The 10,826-nt window shown below is 38.9% G+C and overlaps 1 protein-coding gene and 1 long non-coding RNA gene across 4 annotated transcripts in view; one reads left to right on the forward strand and one right to left on the reverse strand.

Moving 5' to 3' along the window:
- Positions 1 to 10,826, forward strand: part of LOC137333066 (long-chain-fatty-acid--CoA ligase 4-like) — a 72,768-nt gene that overhangs the window by 57,141 nt on the left and 4,801 nt on the right. For both annotated transcript variants that reach the window (XM_067997169.1, XM_067997170.1), the window contains exons 9-16: positions 797 to 920; positions 1,355 to 1,426; positions 1,887 to 2,026; positions 3,524 to 3,696; positions 6,310 to 6,384; positions 7,362 to 7,550; positions 8,744 to 8,858; positions 10,274 to 10,431. In XM_067997169.1, coding sequence (XP_067853270.1) covers positions 797 to 920; positions 1,355 to 1,426; positions 1,887 to 2,026; positions 3,524 to 3,696; positions 6,310 to 6,384; positions 7,362 to 7,550; positions 8,744 to 8,858; positions 10,274 to 10,431 — 1,046 coding nt within the window. The remainder of the gene's footprint in view (positions 1 to 796; positions 921 to 1,354; positions 1,427 to 1,886; positions 2,027 to 3,523; positions 3,697 to 6,309; positions 6,385 to 7,361; positions 7,551 to 8,743; positions 8,859 to 10,273; positions 10,432 to 10,826) is intronic.
- The window catches only part of LOC137333067 (uncharacterized), a 24,559-nt gene continuing 13,733 nt past the window's right edge, over positions 1 to 10,826 (reverse strand). The window contains exons 3-5 of one of the 2 annotated variants that reach the window (XR_010965789.1): positions 5,974 to 6,084; positions 5,021 to 5,128; positions 1 to 2,585 (exon numbers count right to left, since the gene is read on the reverse strand). This is a non-coding gene — a long non-coding RNA (uncharacterized lncRNA). The remainder of the gene's footprint in view (positions 2,586 to 5,020; positions 5,129 to 5,973; positions 6,085 to 10,826) is intronic. The other variant, XR_010965790.1, reaches the window with a different exon arrangement.

Raw genomic sequence — 10,826 nt, forward strand, 5'->3', positions numbered from 1 at the left:
CCTAAATGGCAGGATGGCTGGGAGGGCAGGGGTGGAGGAGAAAACAATAGCATTTGGCTTCGACTCTGCCTTTCCTCTGGTCTGGCTGAAATCATGAGTGAACCCATGTCCTGCTCCTGCATGGTACATTGTGTTGAACACTGACTCACTACACCACTGGTGATTAAAGTCTCTGTGGGTGTTTCTGATTTGGATAATATAAAATTATTTTTGTGGTTGATGTGTGCAGGTTTGTTTCTTTTCAAAAAGAAATCTTTAAAGTATGGAGTTGACCTTATATTCACTTTAATGCATCACCTAAACACCTGTTGGTTTCTTCAAATCCATAACATTCAGATATGAAAACATGTGTATGTGTAGATTTCTGGAGCAGGATGTGTTCAACATTCAGATGTTAGAGGAATCACCTTTTCCTTTTTTCTCCATCCTATTTTGTTTGGTTATGGAATCCTTCTGTTTTAAACCTGGACCTTGTGTGCTTCAGGGATAATGGGTTTGTACACTGCATTCATAGTTCCAGTCAGAGTCTGTGCTAAGTTTAAAAAAAACTTTTAATCTTAAGTTCTTTAGATGCATTCTTTTTTTTTTAAAAGAATGCAAGAAAGGCTGAAAAATTTTCAAACCTAAAAATCCCAAGCTTTAACAAATTTCATGAATTATTACTTGCATTGTATAAGTCCAAAATTGCTTGGGGCTAAAACTAATTTCTTATGCTGAGCAAATTGAATGTTTCAGCAACAATCCTTTTGTAGAGTTTACTAATATGCAAAATAATATCCTGTGTATTTTTTAATAGACCCAAAGATACATATATTGGATATCTGCCATTAGCTCATGTGCTGGAACTTACTGCAGAAATCTCCTGTGTTGCTTATGGCTGTCGAGTTGGTTATTCGTCCCCCCAAACCCTGTCTGACCAGGTGAGCAATGTTTCGGACTATCTAAAGGGCTTCTCTTTAACCACTCTGCAGAAAAGGTTTTCTGTAAGTCTGTACAATGAAGTTCCTGGCAGAATACAGTTTTATAAAGCTACATACCATTTCATGCATTTCTAATTGTACAGTATGAGGGGAATGAACATCTTTCTTTGCACATAATAAATGGAATTGTATAATAGTCAAATAGTTAACCGAAGTGTAAATGACTTATTTAAAGTGGGGATGGTATATTTCACTGAATTATCAATACCCAGTAAAGGGAGCTACCTGTACACTTGCTCTGCACTCTGAACTGGCATTTTATTGCATTTTTGTTAATTTACTGACTGCTCTAGTTTGTGTATTGGTTGAATGTAGTGTTGAACAAGTACATGTCTCATCAGTGCACCATTGTTTAATTTTGTTTTCTGTTTCAGTCAACTAAAATCAAAAAGGGCAGTAAAGGTGATTGTTCCATCCTGAAGCCAACATTGATGGCAGCAGTCCCAGTGAGTAAATAATATGAATTTTTACATGTACCTTTCCAACCTGGAGTGTAATTGTTAGTAACCCATTCAAATTGTATTTATGCAGAAACAATAATCTGGGCTTGAGGGGACAGGGATCTGTGAATACTCTGTGGTAGAAGTCAACAATTTCAAAACCTTTTTAGTTTACCTTAGGCTCTGATTTACCCTTTACCAGTTTGGTAGACAGTCGTAATCCAAGAGATGGTCATCATGAAAACATCAATGATTTCTAATTACTGATCATATTCACATTTGGTTTAATATCGTTAATTCATTCATAACGTGGCAGGGAAAGAAAAGTAATTGAAGGTTTGCTGACAGAACACAGAAATACTTGATCCAATATTGTTACAGACCATGGGAGTGGGAAGAAGAGGAGAAAATCATTTTGCTATTGGATGTTTCACCTTCTCAATAACTATCTGCTTTTGTCTTTTAGGAAATCATGGATCGAATCTATAAGAATGTCATGAGCAAGGTGCAGGAGATGAACTATGTACAGAGAACTCTGTTCAAACTAGGTTATGATTACAAATTGGAACAGATCAAGAGAGGTTACGATGCACCCCTCTGCAACATGTAAGGAAACTGGGCAATTAACACTGGGATTTCACTAAAACTTGATCTCCATCAATTGCTTTGAGTAGGCTAAATATAAACCAAAACAAGAGCATCTATTTTTGCCCTTTTTTTAAAGAAAAAGTTTTAAACCATTGTGGTGATGAGGTGCAAATCTATTTCATCCTCTTGGTCCTCATTGGACCCCCACCTGTTCACTGGTGCTAAGTTTCTGATGTGAAGGTGTTGGAGACCAGGTTCCTCCTAATAGACAAACTTTCTGGCCACTGGCTCACAGCAGCGTCAGCAGAGACCGGGAGAAGTTCACTCTCTTGTTGCATGGGGAGACTGAGTGACTGGGAAGAAAACAGAGGGATTCCATGCCTTCAAAAGTCAACCATTTGTAATGGCCCTGTGCCAGATGTGAGGGATTTATAGTTACGTTCATGAGAGGATAGTTCAGCCACACCGTACACAATCTGCTGTTCCATCTCTACCAGCTTGCAAATGATGGATTCTGTTTGTGCTTGACTTTTGTTGGCAACAAGTGATGTTTTTTCCATTAAATGGAAACATGATCCTAGGCAGAGTAAAAGAAATGCAGTCAATTAGGGCAGCTGACCAGGGCTTAACTTGTACAATGCTAGTGCCTAGCTTTAAACAGGACCAACTCATTTCAAACCTAATTTTTGTTTCATGTCTGAATGCAGTTTATTATGGTGATAGCTACAAACTTCAGTTGTCTTCTCTGGATTTTTAGCCAAATCCCTCTGCAAACTGAAAAGCACAGTGTACCTATTTCTAAAGGTATCCACGTCTGTCGTTATCCTCATGAATGTGGCTTTTTTAAATCTTAGTTTGAAGATATAAATATTTAAATTATGTACCCCAGTTCCTCTGGTCTCCCATGCCCATTTACAACCAGACATGCTGCTCCCAGACCGCTTCCAATGCCACTCCAAGACTGACACTTTCATACCCAGACCTTTATAGGTGAGAGTGCCGACCCATTTTTGGGGCTTTCCACTGCGTATACATTTGAGGAATCAAACAAAATTATACTTTTTCAGTAATAAATTTAAATAAAATATCATTTCATCCCTGGTTTTGTTTACGATTGTATCCATCAACTTTCTTTTTAGGAACCCAATTCTGCAAATATTGCTCACTTTTCTAGGTATCTTCATCTTGTGTATTTCAATAATAGAAATATACTAACAAAAGTAAATGATCGATTATAAATGGGCGACTAGAAATAGGTTTATAGTTTAATGGAATCTCAGTACTCTGTCAGTTTTCAATTTGTGCAACCTTGTCAGCTACCTATTCCAAATAGTCTAAAATATGAGCTTGTTTTTCCAGAAGTACCTGATAAAACTTTATAGGTGGGCTAAAAGAAGTATGCATGCTTGCAGATGTTTGTGTTGTGTACTATACAGCTTTGGGCATTTAGAATCTCAATACTAAATATCATTTGTGAGACCAATTTTAAAGGGTTTTTTTTTATGTTGATAATAGGATATTATTTAAAAAGGTGAAAGCCCTGTTGGGAGGAAACGTTCGAATGATGCTGTCTGGAGGAGCACCTCTTTCCCCACAAACGCAAAGATTTATGAATGTATGTTTCTGCTGTCCAGTAGGTCAAGGTTACGGCCTGACTGAAACGTGTGGGGCTGGATCTATCACTGAAGGTGAGTGCTTACGCTCTAAAAGAAAACTATGTTCCTTGGAGAGTGGCAGCTGCTTCTAGGAGGGCAAGAGAAATGATCTGAGGAAGCTAATTGGGAAGATTTAATATACTTCAGGAATAATGTTGACTTGTAGGGAAATAGCTGAAGCTGTTGGTCTGATTAATAGGAGCTATTGTTCTTTCTAGCTTTTTCTTTTAAATAATTATCAAATTCTTCTAGTGGTTGCTTTACACTTCAGCCTATTTTTTTTTTATGTATCCTCTATACTAAATTGCTTGCAGTTACTAAAGCCTTGTAGGAGAGCCATTGATGAAAAGAGTCATTGTTTTGCTTTTTTCATATGGCTTAATAAGGTGGCAAATGTGCTGAGCAAAATTCCATAATGATTTGGAAAACAAGTTTCTAACTCATGACTTTCAATGTTAGTCAACATCTGAAAGAAAGATAGGCCAACATTTTGATAAATTCACTTAGAGCTGGCCAGTGCTGACGACTCGGTCCCACCCAAAGTGTTAATCTGTCTTTCTCTTTCCGGATTTTGTTTTATTTCCAACTCCCAGCATTTGTGATATTTTTATCTCTCTTGTTTTTAGACATTAATAGAATGAAAGTAATGTTTGCAGTCATGTGAATCTTCAAATCTGAGCCCTCGGAGAATACATAAAAATACTCTTTTGGCTGGTACAAATTTCTGCCCTGGTAATTCAAAGTGTCTGATTAAGTGCAATGTAAATTAACTTCATTCTGTAAAAGTTTTGATTTTCTTGGTAAATGTTAATCACTTGTAGTTGCAATGTAACTGAAATTGATTTTGATCATTTACTTGCTGATTTTCTATGATCCCCTCCTCTCTTGAAGGGGTTGACTACTTGTTGTGCGGTTCGATGGGTGGTGCCCACCTGTACTCACTATTCATTTGTGAGCTTTGACTGTTGAGTGTGGACAAGCTTGTTCAATCATGGGGGGAGAGTTTCCCAGTTCAGCATGATCTTGTCCTACCCCAACCTGCACATTTCGAGCAGAGGTCACTAGTCGATTTTCTTCTCCCTATCCCAGGGCTGCTGAGGTCAATTTTAGTGCCTCTACTATTGCCTGGCTGAGATCAGCGAATTCAGCGCAGAGAAGGGGGGTCAAACCTGTGACTTTCCTGGTCTGTGTGGCTCAGCTACTTACTGGGTGAAGTGCTGAATGATCAAAAGAACCAAAAAATAAGTTTTAACATTGATCGTCTAGATAGTTCAGCAATATTTCCTCTCCCTCAAAAACAAATTGAGTTTTGTTTTAGTAATTTTTCTAAAACTTAGAGCAGTTGAACTGTACTTACTGGTTAGAGTACAGAACCAAAAAGTCCCAAGCACGATCTGCCATCTGTGCTGAGCCATCTGATCCTGGCTAGACCACGTTTTAGGCACTGTGATTGGCTTCCATTCCCCTGGACAAGAGATGGAGAAAGTCAGCCAGGATTCCCATGCCTCATCCCGGTCCTGTCATCCCTGATGGAATGCGCATGGGCGAGAACAGAGTTGAACATTGCGGTGATGCCCTTTTTTAATCACCTGCCAACGCTCATAACTTGCAAATCAAGAATTGCCACAAGGCTGCAGCACCTGTGGAATTGTGACACGGCATCAGTCAGGTGAGCTGGGAGGAAACTGAGGGGTGAAAGAACAATCTTGTTGAATGTTTCACAGCAACCAGCTGGTGAACTGGTATCGGTGAAGTGCGGTCTCTGTGCACAAATACATAATGGCTGTGTTTGTCAAGTTACGCCCTGGTACATAACTCCTTATTACTGAATTCCTTAAGGAGTGGCCATGAATTTTTTTTGTGTAAATGTAGTATTTTATGTGGGGTTTGAATGCTTGTATGGGTGTTTTTAGTTTCCATGGTAAATAACACTTGGAACCAATAATTATTATGCAATTAGCACTGATTTCCTCCAAGTACTTTGGATTTTCCACTGACTTTTCCAAGAACTATCAGTGTATTTGGCTTCTTTCCCTTTTTCCAAACCCTCTCCTGTATTTTGCACCTGATATTAATCCCCACATGCCTTCCCTCCTCAGAGGGTGGAACGCTTGGGACAAGGAAAACTTCTGAAAATGAAGCTATTAAACCTGAGCTTCAGGATCTTTTCAGTAACTTTAAAAAAAAAAGTTTATTCTTTTAAAACAAAAGTATTGTTTAAACTCAAAATTGGCATAATTGACTGGGTTACAGTAAACCATCATCCTGCTACTTTGTTGGATAGTAGTACTGCTGTTGATAACTACTTACAAGCATCACCCATTCCAGTGAATTGACAGTGCTTGTTTAATGCTGCACTGAGTATGTTGGTGGAGATGTTATCGTTCAGAAATTCTCTTGAAGTGGATGTCACATACCAATCTGTTCAAGTGGATAGATGAAACTGAATGATAGACATAATGCAAGACATAGCATGGAAACATGGTAGTGTAGGGGCATGCATAAATATTACACATTTTATCTGCACCACTGGCTTGTATGATTGGGTATAAATGTACATGGCTTAAGGCACAATTTATTCAATTTTTTTGCTCATACTTCTGAAAGGATTCCAAAATGGTAACCATGGTATTTTTGTATTTTTAGTATTGGACTACAGCACAGGCAGAGTTGGAGCCCCACTTATCTGTTGTGAAATCAAGCTGAGAGACTGGGAAGAAGGTGCTTATACAAAATCTACATATTAGTTTGTCTTGGGCCTACTGTGTAATTTATCTGGAATAGGCATAAATGTCTTGGTACTGTATCATTAGCAGCAAGAATTGAAGCTCCTTGACCAACCCGTGTACTTTTTCACATTTAAATACAGAACTTGTGAAGGGATGATATAAAGGTATTGTGACCGTGGCAGGTATTACAGGAGCTCTGTCACAAGTGTGGGTGACAACTTCCAAGTCAATCATATTCTTTAATCCAATGTTGGTCCCTTCTCTTCTCAAGACACAGAGTATAGTTCCATGAGCAGTGGCAGCTTCTGGTACCTTGCGCAAGTGACTGTATCAGCAGGGCTATGGGGAAAGAGCAGGAGAGTGGGACTAATTGGTTAGCTCTTTCAAAAGCTGGCACAGGCACATTGGACCAAATGATGGCCTCCTGTGCTATATTATTTTGATTATTCAACCATGTAGAAATGGGGCAGGAAAAGAGAAAGAAAAGATATCGCCGTGGAATCTGATCCTGTCTTCACAAAATCCTGTGTTTCTGGTGGGGTCACTGGTTAATTAAGTGCAGGAACTTTGGCTGCCTTTCCCTTCCCATAGCCAGGGGCTCTAAAGCTTCTTGTACCACCAAGCTGAGATCAGCAAACATGGCACAGATCAGGGATGAACTTGGCATCATTCTGGGTCTGTACAGTCAGCCATACAGTTTGCTGTGCATTTTCTAAGTGGGTCATCAGAAAGAATTGACTTTTTATATATGTCTAGTAAACAACGAAATGGATTGTGATGCTAATTTTCAAATTTAGTTTTTTAACTGCAGTTTGTAGAAACTCTGAGCAAGACAATTACGAGGAACTGTGCGTGTGTATTAGTAGACACATGGGCGTTTTTTGAATAAACCACAATGAACATTTTAAAGGTTCTGAAAGAGTTGATTTGTAGTATTGGTATTTGCTAATCCTTATTTTTAAACTGAAGGTGGCTATACCACTCGTGACCAGCCCAATCCAAGAGGAGAAATTCTAATTGGTGGACCAAATGTGGCTATGGGATACTTCAAAACAAATAAATCCAATGATGACTTTTTTGAGGACATCAGTGGTCAGCGTTGGTTTTGCACAGGAGATGTCGGTGAATTCCATCCAGATGGATGCTTACAGATAATTGGTAAGTGATAACTGGAAAGTATAACCTGAAGGAAAGAACTGTTTATTTTTGTTCAGAGTTTCGGAAGGGTAAGCACAAGACTGATTATAGACACCCTTTTTTAGTTTGAATTTCAGGAAAATGAGTTGCTTTCTTGGTTCCCTTGATAGCACCCGATACCAGTGTGTGATATGGAGCCATACAGACGAAGAAGGCCCAATCTGTGGTCTCTGCTGAGTTAGCTGATTTCACTAGGTGACAATGAACAGCTACAATTGACCTCTATGGTAGGGACATCAGCCCTGGGTGTCTAACGTTCATCACTACCCCATGCTGTATCTCTGGGCTTTGGGTGAATACACAATCTGGGTTTGCTCCGATGCCCTCCCTGTTACATAGCCTGTCAACAGTTGTTATCTAAGCTAGCTGAAGAAGAATGGTCTCTTTGAATCTCTGGTTGATTGGTGCTCATCTTCAGTCAGCACTTTCAGGAGACCAAAGTGGAAGAAAATCATGATTTCAGTGGGAATATTTGCTGGTTTTTGACCTATTTTATGCTGAAAGGGCATTATGTAAATTCCTGTACTCTTAACTATCCCGTTTCAGGATTATACTCTTGAGCAAAGTTGTGCAGTTTAAATGTCTATTGAAGTAGAGGATCAGCTCTGTGCCATAATAGCGCAGAGGTTTTGTGTAAACCAAAACTCCTTACCTTCCTCATTCTTTTCCTTCTCCTGCAATTTCCAGACTTTTTTAAAACCCAAGCTTTCTGACACCAAATCACTACTTCCTGGTTTGCTGTATCATCTCTTCCAATCTTTTCAATCTTGATGTTCTCCACTGCAGGTCTGACCCATCACCCTTTCTCAGTATTTGGTGGTAGTTCATACCAGGCACTTACTCTTAATCAATCAGAAGTTTTTCTTTTGAAAGGCAGAATTTGGCTGCCAGTGAGGTCCTTGAAGAAAAGTTTTTTTCAGGGCTGTAACCTTGCCCTGGGGTTCAGGTAGTTATACAGTGCCTGGGTTTTGCTCTTGTGGTTTGATATCATCTGAACACCTGGATGGGATTACTGCCTTGTAATCTCCTTTTGGTTATTTTTTCATTTAGTTTAGTGGTTGGAGCTACGGTATTAATCACTTATCCATCATTCTCTGTGTAGTTTTTCATGAATTTGAACTCATTTTGTGGCAATATAACTGTTTATTCTATAGATCGGAAGAAAGATTTAGTAAAGCTTCAAGCTGGAGAATACGTGTCTTTGGGCAAAGTTGAGTCTGCCTTAAAGAGCTGTTCCCTCATTGATAATATCTGTGCATATGCAAACAGGTAGGATCAAATATCTACCATCATCCAGTGATAGTATAATTAATTGCAGATTTTAAAATTATACAGTTAAATTTTAGATTTTTTTTTAGGAAACTGGGCCAATCAAAGGCAAATTTAATCAATGGATGTAAATATAAAACAATTTTAATGAGTAAGGAACTTATGTTGAATGGAACAGACATACACCATGCTGACCGCACTGTGTACAGTGCTGGTCGTCATAACATATGAAGGATAGTGTTGCCCTTGATGGGGTGCAGATTTGGGCAGGAAAGATGATACCAGGTCTCAAAAATCTTTAATTGAGGAAAGGCTAAGGAAATTGGGATTGTTCTGATTGGAGGTAAGGGGAGAGAGAAACAAAACTGAGGTGACCAAGAGAAGTTATCAAAATTATAAAGGGGGTTAATTGGCAAAGATTCAAAAACTAACGGACTTTTTTTTTTAAAAAGAGTAAATAGGAAATATGACTAGAACTGTTCACACAAGATAATAGACATTTTGATTAAATTACCAGGGAAGGCCATTGAAGCAAGTAGTATGAGAAGAGAGGGAGAGAGGCTGGGGATAGAGGAATGTGGTTAGCAGGTGGGATTCAAAGCAAGCAAAAAAGGCAGGCTTGTTGAGCTAAATAGCACTCATTATAGTGCAAGCTGGCCTGTACAATTCGCTTGCAGCCGGGTACACAACTAGTCTGCCTTTTGATATGTTTTCGTAAACAGAAATGTTTAATAGGGGCATTAACGCTTTGAGTAATGAGTCAGCTGGGCATGAATGATCTTCTAAGTGCCAGTATGTTACTGGATTTATGTAGGTTTTTGGCATGTCTCTTAAAGGGTGTGGTTACAAAACCCAAATATCACTACAGTTTTTTGGGACACTTTGTACAACTCTAGCTATATAAAGACATTGAGTTGCATAAAAGGCTCTCGCGTGGTCATTTTAAAAAAATAATTACTCCTGTAATGGCGCAGGGAGTTGGCGTACCAGTATAAGGTGCCATTCACTCATTGCAAGATAGATAGATAGATAGACAGAGAGCGTGAGAGCGAGAGCGCGAGAGAATGAATGAATATGCCTAGTTTTAGAGTGGCATTGGAGGATGCCTGGTTGTTGGTTGTTAATCATCTCGACTGAGGGATGATTCAAGGCATAGTAAGCTCCAATTACCTGTTAGGGAAGGGGGGAAAACTTAACTTAAAAAAAACATTTTGTAAAAGTACAAATTTGAATGATCACAGGATACAAGACAATTATATTCATGTCAATTGGTAGAAATTTTGCATGCTTGCCAATCTCTAACGAAATTACAGAAAGCGTAAAGAAAGAAGTGTTAATGTGTGTAATAGGAAACTAAATTAGAAATCAAATCCTTAGGGGTTGAAACTAAACCCTCATTCATGTTTCCTTCACAGTGAGCAATCTTATGTGATTAGTTTTGTGGTACCCAATCAGAAGAAACTGACTGCCCTTGCTGAGCAGAAACGGGTTCAGGGAACGTGGGAGGAAATTTGTAACGATCCCACAATGGAGGTTGAGGTGCTGCGGGAGATCAAAGAAGCATCAGCATCCAGTAAGTATAGATGGCAGGCTGGCTTCCAGTGGGCATGGATGGCAGGCCAGCATGCTTTGAAACTGAACAGATTTGAGGCTCAAATGTATGTATGTATTTTAATTTGCTTTTAATTGGAACATATGATCAGTGCTGGAAAATAGATGACAATTCAAAACTAGGAGAAATATTTGTTCAACATCTTTGGTTATCAGTTTCTGATCTTTAAAGTGCACATGGCATAGTCAAAATGACAGTTTTTAACTTTAATTGAACACCATTTTCTTCAAACTACAAGGGTTTGTAATGTCTCAAAATAAAAATGCATAACAAAATAATTGGCTTCTTAGCATAGCAGGTTGGTGGGTTAGAACGCCCTGCCATGAAGTTGGTAAAGCAGGAAAGGGACATGATTC

Source organism: Heptranchias perlo, chromosome 15 (genome assembly GCF_035084215.1).
Source record: "Heptranchias perlo isolate sHepPer1 chromosome 15, sHepPer1.hap1, whole genome shotgun sequence".
NCBI classification, from domain to species: Eukaryota; Metazoa; Chordata; class Chondrichthyes; order Hexanchiformes; family Hexanchidae; genus Heptranchias; species Heptranchias perlo.